This window comes from Haliotis rubra, unplaced genomic scaffold (assembly GCF_003918875.1).
Source record: "Haliotis rubra isolate DU_JTF1 unplaced genomic scaffold, ASM391887v1 Scf990, whole genome shotgun sequence".
Lineage (NCBI taxonomy): Eukaryota > Metazoa > Mollusca > Gastropoda > Lepetellida > Haliotidae > Haliotis > Haliotis rubra.
In genome coordinates this window covers 9,422-25,360 of record NW_025767735.1, presented here as the reverse complement: position 1 = coordinate 25,360, position 15,939 = coordinate 9,422, and the positions used below count along the sequence as shown (strand labels likewise).

Here is a 15,939-nt window from a genome sequence, read left to right as displayed (position 1 = left end):
GTCATGTCGGGTAAGCTAAACCGTCTCACTACCCTTTCTTCAGAAAGACAAGCCTTTTGTCATGGGGCACATGCAAGTATAGCAAATATTCTAGCAGATAAAGGAACTGTAACCTTATTTTGCGTTTCGCGTAGATATACTGGGAGCGACATTTGGAACGAATACTTTTCACTTGGTGCAAGTACATGCAATGTATATCTGTCAACTACCACCTAATATATATACTCAAAGGCCAAAGGTATTGAGACCCAAAACAAGAAACAGAATAAGTCTTACACTTTTGCAGCCGCAAATGAAGTGTTGATGGAAATACAACCCGAGCATATACAAATGAACCAAAACACAAGCAAGTTCACAGAATCATAACGGGTGTGTCCATCCTGTACATTGATGCAGGCCTGGAATCCCGTCTCATTGAGGCCACTAGACGTCCTTGGAAGTCCTCGCGAAGATCATTAAATACCCGAGAAAGGATTTTGTGGCGTTCCTGAAGTTTGAGGATGCGGATGACGTCTTTCTATTTCACCCCAGACATGTTCAGTGGGTGACAAATCTTGTCAAGGGCATCTTGCTTGGGACGGATAACACATTAACAATAACATGATTAAGTTACTACTGTTATAGAAACCGCGGAGCAACATATGATCGTGTTGAAACGTGTGCTGTGCGTGTGTTAAAACTTGACTCCACCTCCATTCTGTTGCCGGTAGGAAGCTTGTTAAAGCGTCATTGAACAATGAATTTAACGTATTTCACATGGAGGTAGTATAGGTACATGTTACTAAATATCAGATACCTTTACAGTGTTCCTTGTCACATTATTTGGTTTTATATCAGAAATAGATGTTTGAAACTTTCATATATGAGGGGAAGCACATTTTGACCATACGTCTGAACCCCATACTTATCTGATCATCACAGTTTCGCGTGATATCCAAAGACTGAAAGGCTGGTCACTCACAGACAGATGATTGAATCCTTCTTTGAAACGATTTTAATCAGGTGTCACAGGATGTTTAGACAATGCATAAGCCTCTCTGACTACTTCAGCATCTAGACTAGTTCACTTTTGCATTGATGTAATCCATGTGTAACAATCATCTGTTGTGCCTTTGTTCAACACGGCATTTCATATCATATATAAGCACAGTTGATAAGTAAGTATATACACCTGCTTGCTGGAACTGACTTACAATAGCAGACTTGGAATCACTGTTTGATTTATTTCTGTTAGAAATTGTAATTTGTATGTGATAAAACCAACTAAAGAAGTTTGGATTCAAGCATATTTCCTCGTAGATATTTATTTACGCGTTGATAGACCATTGATTTTGGAGATTTCACCGTTCGTTTGCCTTTATGCAAACGAGATCACACAAATCAATGCCAAACTTGCCACCAATATTACACAATTTATGTAACACGCATTGGGTCAGTTATTTGAAGGTGACAATTTTATTGTTCGTTAATTATACATTTTCAAAGTTGAATTCTTTATGTTACAATGTGTTTCACTTTTATACAGTCACGTCTCCTTCCGATATCATTCACAGTCATCATTTTCTTTTTTAGAGGACTTATAATGAGAAGGCTGGAGATGTTTCCTTTTTTCATTTGTAATGTAAGGAGCTCACGATGTGAATGAACAGTTTCAGGTTGTGCCACAATTAAAATAATTCGATGAATGTGCATACTATTCTTGAATGCTAACGTGCGGCTAGGAGGAAACTTCGAAATATCCAGTTGCATGGCTGCTTACGTGATTATATGTCTTGTTGATATGTGATAGTAGTTGCCTGTCTGATTGCAAATATGGAACAAAAAGTCAGAGGAAAACAGTGGGAAAAGATTATGCGGATACTTGTCTATATTTCCTTCAATTCTAATCACATTTCGCGTTTTAACTTTAACCCTAACACTGCACATATAGATGTTGCAGGTATTTTATTGAACATATTTTAAGGTTTTGAAGATAAATACTTACTCACAAAGAATAAATCCTCTTCCTTCTGTGCAAGCTATCAGTTATTGTGTGGACATGAAAGGCTTATGTCATTCTGGTCGTAAAGGTCGACATGATGGGTCTGTGGACTTAGCTATTGGTGTGTCAAAGTAACTGGATTGTATTTATGAGTAATTTTGCGGAGGGCTGCGTTAAACACCAAACACGAAAATAACCTTTACTTTTAAATCACCCTTCTCTGATAACACTTAAAGATGCCGTCTGAAGTCAAATGTATTGATCACAATCGCAACGACATAAATATTTAAAATGGCATACAACAACCGATGTGTGACAGTTGAGTAAACTGAGGTGGAGCGGCAAAAAACAAGCTTTCAACGTAAAGGCCAAGGGTCACACACATCTAAAATCGTTAAAGTGAAATTACTCTTTACTTTCATAGCGTATGTGGCCAACCCTGCTGCAAGCCATGCAAAATGTCCTGGTGCACAGAATAAAGTCATCTGTCTGATGACGTCTGGTAGGATATCTCCATCCTTCTCGGTGGGCCTGCAACTGTTCTATTCGTGTCAGTTAACTGGAAGATATTTTTTTTAAATTTTATTGTTTTTAAAGATGTTTTACAGTCTATTCCGAAAAGTCAACAAAGGACATTCAGGTTACAATACAATACAAGCATAAGATGTACAAATCATGTGAACAGTTCATGACATGAAGACCAGAACTTATAAAAGCGCTGATATTACACTCCATTAAAGAAGAGCACTTTGTTATCATATAATAATGTCTAATTTCATCCTGGAAAACATGGAAAGGTGGCACACTGGTTTTTAATCTGCTTCCAAAAATTAGGTTTTTAAAGATAATAATAATAATATTGAGAGGGTCATTGTTTTTGTCTGGGAAACCGAGCAATGATAATTTGATATTGACACAAGCTTTATGATTTAGCCAGATTTCAAGTTTTTGCCAGATATTGTTGACTTTACTGCAAGACCAGAACACGTGATCGAGTGTCTCAATTTCGTTTTGGCAAAAGCTGCATTTTGAATTATTTATATACCCAATCTTAAATAACTTTATATTTGTCGGTAAGATGTGATGTAATATTCTATATTGGAACCATTGCAGTTTACTGTCATTGGTGCATCTAAAAGGTATTTTGTTATAATGTTTCCAGTCGTCAGACAAGACTTCGTTGTTTAAGATACTTTGCTCCCATTTTTGGCAATGTAAATTTTTTGTAGTGACATCTGACAACAATGTTCTGTAAAACCGTTGTGTCCCCTTTGCAACCCTGAGGAGCTGTTTTATATTTGCTGGTAAAGTTGGGTTTGGTATTTTTGACAAAGTCTTAAAATCTATGTTAAGTGTTTTCAAATATGACTTTACTGATCTAATGAGGCCAGTAAATGTTAGAAAATCAGTTTTTAAATGATAGTGTTTTACAAAAATTTCAAAGCAGTATATGTTATCATTTAAGTCAAGTAAATCGTTGATACACCGAATTCCTTTATCATACCATTGTTTGCAAAAAATTGGTTTACATCCTACACATATGTTTTTGTTGTACCAGAGATTTTCGGCAAATATATCATTTACGTCATAATCAGTTTCATTCCGAGATATAAATTGCCACCAGACACATAAAAAATCCCTATAATATTTATGGTGGATCAGTGGGAGACATTCTTCTGACAGATATTGGCAGTTATAATCGAATACATAACCAGCGCCAAACTTTGGGAGATTTGAAATAAATAGATAGCACCAACTGGACTTACATCTGAAAAAACCTTCTGACCATTGATAGTTTCTGAGCATGCATTAATGTCTTTATATTTGGCATGTTGAGGCCTCCATCTTGTTTGTTACAGATAATTTGGCTTCTCTTAATTTTATCAGGTTTATTGTTCCAGATAAATTTAAAACAGTTCTGTTGACATTTATTTGTAGTTTCGTTATCTAGGTCAGGAAGTACACTGAGTAAATGATTTAATTTTGGGATGATCAAAGATTTTAAAACAATATTACTTCCAAAGGGAATGAGATTACGTGCGGACCATATGGACATTAGTGTTTCACAACTTCTTATTTTTTCTTTGTAATTTATCTCTACCATATAATCTAAGTCTTGAGTAAATGTAATTCCAAGTAGACTAAAGTCACCCTGGTCTCAATTAAGATTAATTCCCTTAACAGGAAGATATGGTCCTTGTAAAACATTAGTGAGTGACTGATAATATTTAACGTCACCTCGACAATATTTCAGCCATATAATGACGAGAATGTAGAACATGACGATTCATGACATGTCAGAAGTGTTCTATGGGCAACTGGTCTGGGGAGTGTACAGGCCATGGCAACACGTTAACGTTGTTTCCTGCAAGGAAGTTCAATACGGTTTGGGGTCTTTGGGATTTGGCGTTGTCATGTCATGTAAAAGGGCACTCGTTAAGGTGTATTCATTTGCCGTGTACAGTGTCATATTAGGCCAGAAGACACATATTAGGCGTCGAGATCTGCTAACCTAACGTCGTACACGACAACTAAAGACACCAAAAACGAATGTCAAAATGACAACTTTACACTTACAAACAGTTGCTAATACACACCGTTGAGGGATAAAGGAAGACTACTCTTGAGACGTCGTTGAAATGTTTAACCATACTCTCAGCAATGAAATCCTGAACGTGTTCATTATAAATAAATACCATTCAGTGTCATAGAAACAAGAGATACAATGCCGAAGTGTATTCTGTCTGTATTGTATAATCAGTTATGTGTGTTGTGATCGACGACGAGCGTTTTACTTTTACTAACCGCTATTCACTTCGCAAATAAGGATGTGAAACGGATCAATGTGGTAAGTTTACACTTCCACCATTCATAAGGAAAATATACTTTATTTTCGCTGCAGAGCTCTGTAATATTCACGTGTTACGATACTTAACAGAGTTTGGAAGCAAACGTTCGGCTCGTGGGTCATGTCTATTCTATATCGAACACCTGGTGTAATCACTGACTTTCATCGCTATTTAGCCTTTCATCCAAAATTGATTGTTTCGGCACATAATCAAAAGTGGTTATTGTGCCATATTAGGCCAACAGACACATATTAGGCGTTAATGTCTGCTAACCTAACGCCTTACCCGACAACTAAAGACGCCATAAACGAATGTGAAAATTACAGTTTTCCACTTACAAACACCTGCTAATACACACAATTGAGGGATAAAGTAACATCCATGTATCATGCTGCTTAATAGACTTTGGAAGCAAAAGTGGGCCATATCTATCCTTTATCGAACACCTGGTGTCACCACTCATTTTCACCGCTTAGCCTTTCATCCAAAATGGGTTGTTGCGGCGGACAATCAAGACTGGTTATTTCCCAGATTGCTGTTTTGTATTAACTGATGCATATAGCACACGTATACGTATCTCAACACAGCTTGTTTCCTTCATTCATCCGTGGAAAAACATAAAAGCGGTCATATTGTGTTAAGGTATCGAGATGGAAGTATTTGATTTTATTCCAGTTTCAGTATTCCAGTGAGTAGGTTACGATTGAAATTGAGGAACGTCCGATAGAGTATGGCGCTGTATAAACTTAACCAATGGTATCAGTTACGTTTTACCCCATGTATATGATAGGCATTTGACATGCGCTGCACGAATATATCATAAATGATCAAACCCTAAATTCCTCTTCACCACAAAGGGTCAAAACGCATTTCATTATCTGGTCATTAGTTAAAATAATATTGTTTGGTGCAAGTTAGTTTATTATAGAAACAATTAAACATGTTTTTGTTAAATTCACACAGCATTGTCATAAAAAAAACTGTTGACAAACGAGTAGTTAAAATACGTTATTATTTTGATAGAAGGATCGTGAAGTCAGAGATTCTGAACTTCAGAATTAGCTGTTGATTTCCTTATTGCGTTGTCCTTATATATTTCTCAAGTCACAAAAAACAAGAATCAAGACTTTTGATTACCTGTAGAGTGTACATGCGACTATGGTCCAGAGAATATAGTGTCTGTCTGGAGAGGAGATGGTAGTTGTTCGACCTCCGGTAGCGCCATTCAGGGCACCTCACCACCTCACCTCACCTCACCTCACCTCACCTCACCTCACCCGGACGACACTGGAATGAATGAAAGGGAGTGCGGGTAGGTCCTCCACCTCACCTCCCATTTAGATTACAAGAATATTTACAGCCGTAATGGTTAATAATTAACATATGCCATCTGCATATTGCTATGCATAAATGACTTAAGATTTCTTGTCAGTGCATCACACACTACAGCTTTCCATGAATCACGTGACAGTTGTATATGCGTTACAAAGGTAGGACATTGCCAACACATAATACCTTTGTGTATAGAGGAAGAGCTTGACTTGGCCTGCTGTGTTTGCACAATCGCCAGGAATAAACAGCCCTGAGACACAATGAGAAACCAAGTTCAGCAAGGCCACCTGAGCGAATGCCCAATTTACTTCCTTGTTGACAATCTGAATGCAGTTTAACGCGACAGGTAACATGAAGCCCAAGCACAACTTGTCAATGTATATCCATATAATATCCATTCAAATGCAAGGTGGTCAGTTGTGTTGTCCATGTACGTACGGTTAGTTGAGCCAGGTAGTTTTGTCTGTGACAAGAGGAACATTGTTGACATTGGCCGACATTTCGCACGGTACATCTTTACCTTGGTGTCTGATGCATAGCTGAGAAATTGAAATTAACATGGTTGCGTAAGTATGCACAATGTACAGCTTTACTTCAAGTGGGGTTCAAGTTATTTTGTATTTGTTTGTGAAGTCCGACAGGTCTCGTGCTGTTTTGTCCTGTAGGATTATTCTCGGATATCATTAGGAGGTAATCTAAATTATTAAAACCTTAACCAAGATTCATAATTGAGGCTCTTTGAATTAAAAACAAGCATAAGTGAAACTTGATGACCAAAGTTTTGTTGGGTTTACGCCGGAATCAGCAATATTCCAGCTAAATGACGGCGGCCTGTAACCAGTACGTAACCAGGCAATTCAGTGATTGACATCATGAGCATCTGTCTGCGAATTGCAATACGATGATTTGTGTCAATGAAGTTATCGAGCCTGTCAACCCGATCTCATTAGTTGCCTCTAAGGACATGCATGAATTATTGAAGATATTTGCTTACCCGTATCTTCACGGTTGGGACCAAAGTTGATGGTTTAGACTATAACAGAGCATATCATGTATCTCTAAGCATATCATGTACCTGCTATACATATACAGAATCCATGAAGAATTTAATTTCAGTATTACCAATGTACAGAAACGAAAGCTCTCACTTGCCAGTACATGCAGTTCAATATTTCAGAGATTCTCCATAATGTTTAGTCAAGCTCCTGCCAGACCCCGGCAGTTATCTAGATAGATTCCATAGTTTATCATGTGGATGACGAGCGTCCACTGTCAACCACCAGACCCGACTGTAAGTGATCTATTTGTTCATTGTCCATTACATTTTCTTGTACTGACATATGTACGAAACATCCGATCTGTGCGCTATGAAAACGATGCGTTATGGACAACAAGGTAACTGATATTACAATGATCGTAAATAACACAACGGTAATTGTTCTTACATTAAAGCTGTGATGTGTCTTGTTCATGTAGGTACAACATACACCAGTAAGGCATGCTATGGATCCGGTGGTCTGTTCTGTGTTCGGCATGACCTCAGTTGTGACCCCTCCCAGAAGATCACCATCTATGACGCCTACTACACTAACAACGCAGAGTGTGGTACAGGTGTCGCTAACTGCGTCGCTGTGAAGCCGGACAGTGTGACAGAACATGGCTATCACAGGTTCAACAACACCGAGCTGGTCTCCCTCTTATAACGACTGTTCAACAAAGACTCGGTGTCTGTATCCTGCTCCTCTGCGGAGTTTTGATCGTGCATTCTCTGTTGTGAAATATCAGTGTATGGGTGGTAAGTGTATAGTTTAGTTTAGACTAAAACCCTGTCTTAGCTATTCGTTTTGTTTGAGTGAAAAGATGTTATTACACGTGAACGGGGAGAGGTTGTACCGCATAAATCCATCAAATGGATTCCTGTGTTGCAAACAACATCATACAGCTGTAATGCTGCTGAAACAAATATCTACTCATGATGTATGCACAATTATACAATCAACCCTGCTTTTGCTTTTGTTATGAATGTTATCTAAAATGCAATATATGTGTTCGTATCTATCAACATTGTACGCACGGATCATGTGAATACAAACTTGACTGGCTAAGACACAAAACATTCTCAGATGTTGTTCACTTTCCAATAAGATGCATTGTATTCTCTGTTCTGAAATATGTGTCTTCTTCTCAGACTTGAATGTAGAAATATACTTTCTGTCAATAACAAGTGTCCGTTAAATGAAAAGCAAGTTCCATGGCATGTCAATTTCTTTATTGCAATGAATGCGACGTTTCGGTGCAGGAAGAACACTAACACCGTATAGAATACTAACACCGGTGTAGAAAGATTACTTACACCGTATAGAATACTAACACCGGTGTAGAAAGAGTACTAACACCGTTATATTGCTTGATAACGGTGTTAGCATCTGCACTGAAACGTCGCATTCATTGCAATAAAGAAGTTGACTATCCCTAGAACTTGGTATTCCTTCATGTTTACAACTTCTAAAATGGTATCCTCCCATTGTGCAGACAGGTAGTTCGCGGACGCCTTGAAACAACAACATTTACGGTTCAATGAACACGTTAGCTACTATAAGGGTAATGCTATTTTTTAGGGCATTATCATTGGCAGAGGTCCGAGGTGTTCCATTAACTGCCCGACGGTGGAGGGCAGTTGAAAAGACCGAGGGCTTCTGCCAATGATAATGCCCCTCAAAAATAGCATTACCGTTATCATTTCTAAAATACATGGAATTTGTGTTCAAAAGAAAAAGGAAACAATTAAGGAATTTGACTGTAAGTTTACTCAAAACCAACTTCTGACGGGGTTGACTGACCGAATGCAATTACGTCATCGAACAATTCAAATGACGTCACAACAGAACGTGACGATATTCGACCTTGGCCTTTCACAAGACCATGGCCTGCAACATGTCAAACTATGTCAGACACAACGTCAGTTGTCAGTGTTCGGTTTTGGTCCAACAGCAACGTTAATAGTGCAACTGCTAAGGTTAGCACCAGCAAAAAACCAATAATACCGCTATTTAAAGCGGGAATTCGGGTTGCTGTGACTTGTTTGCCCCAGAATATCTGCCAGTCCAAAGCCAAAGTCGAATGAACCGACGCACCCACTATGACGTCACTTGACAACAGAACTGAGAGTGGCCCGTCGTTAGGATTGAGCGGTCCAATATCATTTGCAGCGGCCCGCAAATGTCTGATAATAGAAGGGCCGTTTCATGATAATTCCATGTGTTTTAGCTATAATACCTGTTACCTACACATTATAACGGAACAGCCCAAATGACTGACTGACTGACTGAGTTTAGTTTTACGCCGCTTTTAGCAATATTCCAGCAATATCACGGCGGGGACACCAGAAATGGGCTTAACACAATGTGCCCATGTGGGGAATCGAACCTGGGGCCTTCGGCGTGACGAGCCAACGCTTTAACCACTAGGCTACCCCACCGCCCCACACAGCCCAAATGAAACCACAAGGAAAATATCTAATGCCGAGTAGATATTTATAAGAATAACATAATATTTTTCAAATGAGACGGTATAATGGAGGTACAGTAGCTTCCAGTAAATACATCTTTTCATCGAAATATTTCAGTTTAATTATATTCATAGATGTAATTTATCTTATAGTTTCATTAAAGCACTAACAGTATCAGTAGGTAGGCACAGTATATATCAATTGTCATCATATATACATAGTTCATATTTATTTATGCAAGTTTTGTGAGGTTTGCCAACGTATCAAGGTACAGAAGTGGAGACTTAGCGCGCGGTTCATAGGCGGATCTATGTGGGGAGGGGCAGGGGTGCTGGGGTGCGCACCCTGTTCACCCCTTTGTCCTGAAAGTTTATTAAATGACCATTGAAGCTCGGGTAAAATGAAGTGTGCACCTCCCCTTGTTTTCTCAATCGTGTCTGTCAATTAGGATCTAGGACTAACCTCTAAATTGCCTCTCAAGGCAATGTACGTTCATTGACAATTGTAGAATGTATACTGAACTTGTCAGTTTAGAAACTGCACTTGAATCTAGAAATGTTCTTAACAACCGCTCTCCTGACAGGGTAAGCACATCAGGATGGGAAGACATTCACGTTTATCTGAATCTTTTAACAACTGAAACTCATTTTGCAGACGACGCGTCTTTGAACATCAGCGGGAGTTCTGCGAAGGGGTTATCTCAAGTCTCACAATTCAATACAGACGAAATGATGGCTACTTCTACAATACAAAATAATTCATACGTGTGCAGCTTCAAATCTGATGACCCAACCACAATTGTATCAGTGTATTCTCTTAACGTGAGAATCAGACGACGAACTCCAGGGCAGTGCTTATCACAGTTCAATGTCCTACCTGCAAACTACATAACAGTGAATAATTGTTCAACTGTGTTCCATCCGTTTGAGAGACTAAACGTTACAGCGAAGCTCCCGATATCTATCTACTTTGATATCCCATGTGTGTCTTCAACGTTAATTTGGCTCCTGATCAATGGTAGGAAATGTAAAGGACAACAAGTATTCAGCGGTACACCCAATGTACTGTGTTAAACAGCAGAAATTTCATCGTCATAAGCCTTCATTTGGCTTCCGAGTACAGGTCCGAATGGGATCCATCATATGATATGTTATCGAGCAAACATGAAATTCACATGAACTATGCATTTCCAACGATGTGTGCGTTTAATGTAGGAAGTTACACACAAAATGGATTATAGAATTGTCAGTCGCAGAATATGAAATACAAAATTCCCAGTCGTTCCTTAGCCAGTTGTTCATTTGACATATTTCAGTTATATTAAGAGCTACGTTTGGGAGATAACTGTATGGCATAACGTGTGTTTCATATTGCAGCATCCAACCCTTTTGATGTAAGATGTCAACCAGTGGCCAGCACAGGTAGGCAATCTTCAGAAGTTCACCATATAAGTTTCTATGTGCACATAGTATCATTGCTATTGCCTAGTTCTACATCCGAACCTATTTATCTAAAATGTGCCCATATTCAAATAAGTACATGTTTTGGGATAATAGAAAGTCATGCTTCTCAGCGATAGCAGCTGCCATTCTCTTGCAATGCAAGAGTTTGGACGATGCTTCCTTTAGGCAGTTCATGACAGTTATCAATATTATCAGTTTCAGATAATATAGTTACTTCGGAACTAAACCAATGGCTGTCACGCACTGAAACCTTTAAGGATTTTACGCAAGCCTTTGCTTGAATCACTCAAACTAGATGCACTATATACATCTTCAATGCAGTCCTTGAAATGATTAATGTACAGAAGTGCTATTGAATTGTATCACATGTCCCCTTTGTTATTCCAAGGAGTTTCTCGATTAAATTTCTTATGTTATCAGAACAAGGCTGTATTTAGCTGTAAAATGAAATCAAAGGTGTATACACAGATATTGCTTATGTTGTATTTTAATACTAACTTGTTATATCACATTGTGGATTTAGGGGCAATGGGGTAGCCCTAGTGGTTAAGGCGTTTGCCCGTAACGCCAAAGACCCGGGTTCGATTCCCCATATGGTCACATTGTGTGAAGCCCATTTCTGGTGTCCCCGCCGACGTAAACTAAACTCAGTATTGTGGATTATCTCCCTACAGCCTTCTGATGCAACGGATTAAACACCTTGTGTCATCACTTATTTCAGTTATCCACTCATATAATTCTCACAGGTATTTCCCTCTATATGTCCTTTCATGTAGTTGTTATTGAAGTAGGTAATGTTTTGTATGCGCGATTAACCGATGACCAGGTTAGAAAACCCACATGGGAACCATTACTGAGTGTCAATTTCTAAAATCAAAACATATGTTTGCAAAGTATGAAAAAATTAACACGTCTTAAGAAACGTGCATTGGAGCACATTAGTGCCCAGAGTATATGACCTGTTAACTTGATCTTTTCTTTATCTTTATTGAAGATCTTGCTCCTGTGTTGCCACAAATGTGCTTTTTAGTGTATAAATAGCTTTTAAATATGTTCACAAAGCAGTGCCTAATTTCGTATTCCATACAAAAGCTTATATATCTGTGTGCTTTCTATCGTTTGTTTATACTCATTGCTGAACAAGAAAGTACATTTAGATGTGTCCACTGTTTCACAGGAGGATTCACCACTGAATCAACTAATGACAGGTCTTCACAATCCACGCCTCAACAAATCTCAGGCATGTAGTATTTACAGCAGGATTTCTAACATAACTGTTCAAGGGAAAATGATGTACTCGATCTCTTGCAAAGCAGTCTCTTTATAAATCCAGGACGGATCATACAATGCTCCTTGTCATGTCGTTAAATCTCACATACTTCCTTGTAGTCATCGCATAATATTAATAGTATTTATCATGAAAATTGTGATGTGAAAAGGCGTCTTTCATATTTTGTGTGTGTGTGTGATTTACTATTGACATTGACTTGCTCCTCAGTTACGATTGCATGATCATTTTTACATATGTATTTTGGTTACTGTTTTGATAAAAATATACGTGTTTTTCCACACAGGGAGATCACAACTCGGCCAAATAAGGATGTGCTCCCCATATCACGATTCCCACGTATGCATTATTCACTGTATGGGAACCTATACACAGTGGTTTAAAACTTCAGACAGATGACTACATTCTAATGTTAAAAGTTGCTTTCATGAATTTAGCTTAATTCATTCAACTGAAAATATTACAGTTGCGTGTTCATACCTCAACTTGTTTTAGCAATCTACAAAATTGAATTTTGTTCTGTATTTCAAGTGGTGTTGGCCTTGTGAAGTAAAAACACCGATGATTAAGTTCATGGAAAAGACTCATGTTTTGGCCTGTGTTAAATGTTATTTTGATCAAATATAAGTAAGGAGTGCTCTAGCTGATCTCTGCACAATACACAGTGGCAGTTTTCTGTTTCAGCTGGTGTGTTTATAGCACATTAGTGCCCAGAGTATATGACCTGTTAACTTGATCTTTTCTTTATCTTTATTGAAGATCTTGCTCCTGTGTTGCCACAAATGTGCTTTTTAGTGTTTAAATAGCTTTTAAATATGTTCACAAAGCAGTGCCTAATTTCGTATTCCATACAAAAGCTTATATATCTGTGTGCTTTCTATCGTTTGTTTATACTCATTGCTGAACAAGAAAGTACATTTAGATGTGTCCACTGTTTCACAGGAGGATTCACCACTGAATCAACTAATGACAGGTCTTCACAATCCACGCCTCAACAAATCTCAGGCATGTAGTATTTACAGCAGGATTTCTAACATAACTGTTCAAGGGAAAATGATGTACTCGATCTCGTGCAAAGCAGTCTCTTTGTAAATCCGGGACGGATCATACAATGCTCCCTTGTCATGTCGTTAAATCTCACATACTTCCTTGTAGTCATCGCATAATATTAATAGTATTTATCATGAAAATTGTGATGTGAAAAGGCGTCTTTTCATATTTGTGTGTGTGTGTGTGATTTACTATTGACATTGACTTGCTCCTCAGTTACGATTGCATGATCATTTTTTTTACATATGTATTTTGGTTACTGTTTTGATAAAAATATACGTGTTTTTTCCACAGGGGAGATCACAACTCGGCCAAATAAGGATGTGCTCCCCATATCACGATTCCCCACGTATGCATTATTCACTGTATGGGAACCTATACACAGTGGTTTAAAACTTCAGACAGATGACTACATTCTAATGTTAAAAAGTTGCTTTCATGAATTTAGCTTAATTCATTCAACTGAAAATATTACAGTTGCGTGTTCATACCTCAACTTGTTTTAGCAATCTACAAAATTGAATTTTGTTCTGTATTTCAAGTGGTGTTGGCCTTGTGAAGTAAAAAACACCGATGATTAAGTTCATGGAAAAGACTCATGTTTTGGCCTGTGTTAAATGTTATTTTGATCAAATATAAGTAAAGAGTGCTCTAGTTGATCTCTGCACAATACACAGTGGCAGTTTTCTGTTTCAGCTGGTGTGTTTATAGGAGGGGTGGCTGCGGGAGCTGTTATTGTCATCCTGGTCGGTCTTGCAGTGTACGTCCTCGTTATCAGGTATATTGGAAAGCATTCACAAAATGTCTGTCATAACGTTTATCTCATATGGGATGTGTATGAGTGACTTCGGAAATCCATCCTATCAAACCAAAGTACAGAAAAACTAAGAATGGGATTAGATTATTTACCAAAGAAAAGACATTTACATGACAAATGATCTGTCTTTTCAGACGTCGGTACGATCTGACTGCGTGAAGAAACAAGGAGACACGCCAGCTTCTGTTGAACAACACCCAACTTACTCCGGCCTGTCAGCAAGAGCTGATGTCAACAACTATGCCATTATCGAACAGACCTCAAGATCTCAAGAGGATACTACACATGGGTCAACGGCTACCACAGATTACCAAAACATATGATTTACCTCTTTCATCCATTTTATCAGTCACGAATTTGTAAATGTAAAAGAACATGATCGAAAATCGTGATAATTATCTTATAGCCATCCCAGTGATGTAGTTGGATAACGGATACAAAACTGGTGAGTGGTGCGGCTTCAGACTGTGACTCTGATGAAGATGACAACGGCGATGGCGATGGCGACGGCGACGATAACGATGACGATAAACTTGCTCCTGATGCATACCTGAATGTGTTGACTCTGAGAGTGGCCAGATGTTATACAATTTAGTGTCCACCGACGATTACATATTCCCTGTTAGTTGAATTGATCTTCAGCAACCCATGCTTGTCGTAATGGGCCACTATCAGGATCGGATGGTCATGCTCGCTGACATTGTTGACACGTCATCGTATCCTAATTGCGTTGGTCAATACTCATGAAGTTAATCACTGGATTGTCTGATCTACGCTCGAACTTTAACATACCGCGCTGTTATATACCTGTCTTTGCTAAACAACAAACAGCACGAAACTTTTCAGCACTTAATTTTCCATATTTTATCTTTGAGGTCCATACCTGCTTTTCTTTTACTTCGATAGAACTATCCATAGGCGTGCATAGGTATAACAGATACATGTGTACATTTTACTGTGTAAATTACTCAGATCGATATTGTCGCTTTGATATGAAAACTGCAATATGTAATATCAAGCCAAATGTTATCCCTACAGTTGTATCTATGTGGCCCTTCTGTAAATTTGCATGTCTTTCCTTTGACGAGCAGAGACTGTATTCCCACTTAACAACTGTTACTCCTATAATATCGTATGTCAGGCAGTGTTTCATGTATGGTGTCATTCTGTTTACTCCCTTAATTCAAATAATATTAATTTCGTTTATGTTGTTAATTAAAATCATATACCACTTGATTACTGTCTGTGATGGTTTGTGTATATCTCTTCCAAGAACCTTTGTACAGAATAGAATTTATTAGAAATTAGAGTGATCCACGTCGACCGTTATGTTATATTAACAAGTTCAATAATACTACAACTTCTTAACTATCCAAGCGATAATCGCACTATTTCAGTTAGAATAACTTCAGCTTTTCTTTACCATCATTTATGAAAGTAAACGATTTTGTTTTCATTTTGCCACGTGTTCGGAACTTATTAACTGAGGAAAATGACACCCGATACAAGTTGTTATTCTATGTCGGCTCCACGGGTATATTCAAAACAGGTTGTGACAATCAGAATATTTTCAAAATTATCTCAAAATTTGAATTTTGAGTTTCTATCGGAAAATTTACATCAGCAGCCAATGTATTTGATTTCTCACTTG

At 38.1% G+C, this 15,939-nt stretch overlaps 1 protein-coding gene across 1 annotated transcript in view; it reads left to right on the top strand.

The window, feature by feature from the left end:
• Positions 1–14,611, top strand: part of LOC124265743 — a 107,883-nt gene extending 93,272 nt beyond the window's left edge. Inside the window, exons 2-6 of the mRNA XM_046700567.1 lie at positions 10,325–10,687; positions 11,047–11,091; positions 13,766–13,820; positions 14,168–14,249; positions 14,423–14,611. Of these exons, the coding sequence (XP_046556523.1) occupies positions 10,399–10,687; positions 11,047–11,091; positions 13,766–13,820; positions 14,168–14,249; positions 14,423–14,611 (660 nt within the window). The 5' untranslated portion in view covers positions 10,325–10,398. The remainder of the gene's footprint in view (positions 1–10,324; positions 10,688–11,046; positions 11,092–13,765; positions 13,821–14,167; positions 14,250–14,422) is intronic.
• Positions 14,612–15,939: the final 1,328 nt, after the last annotated feature.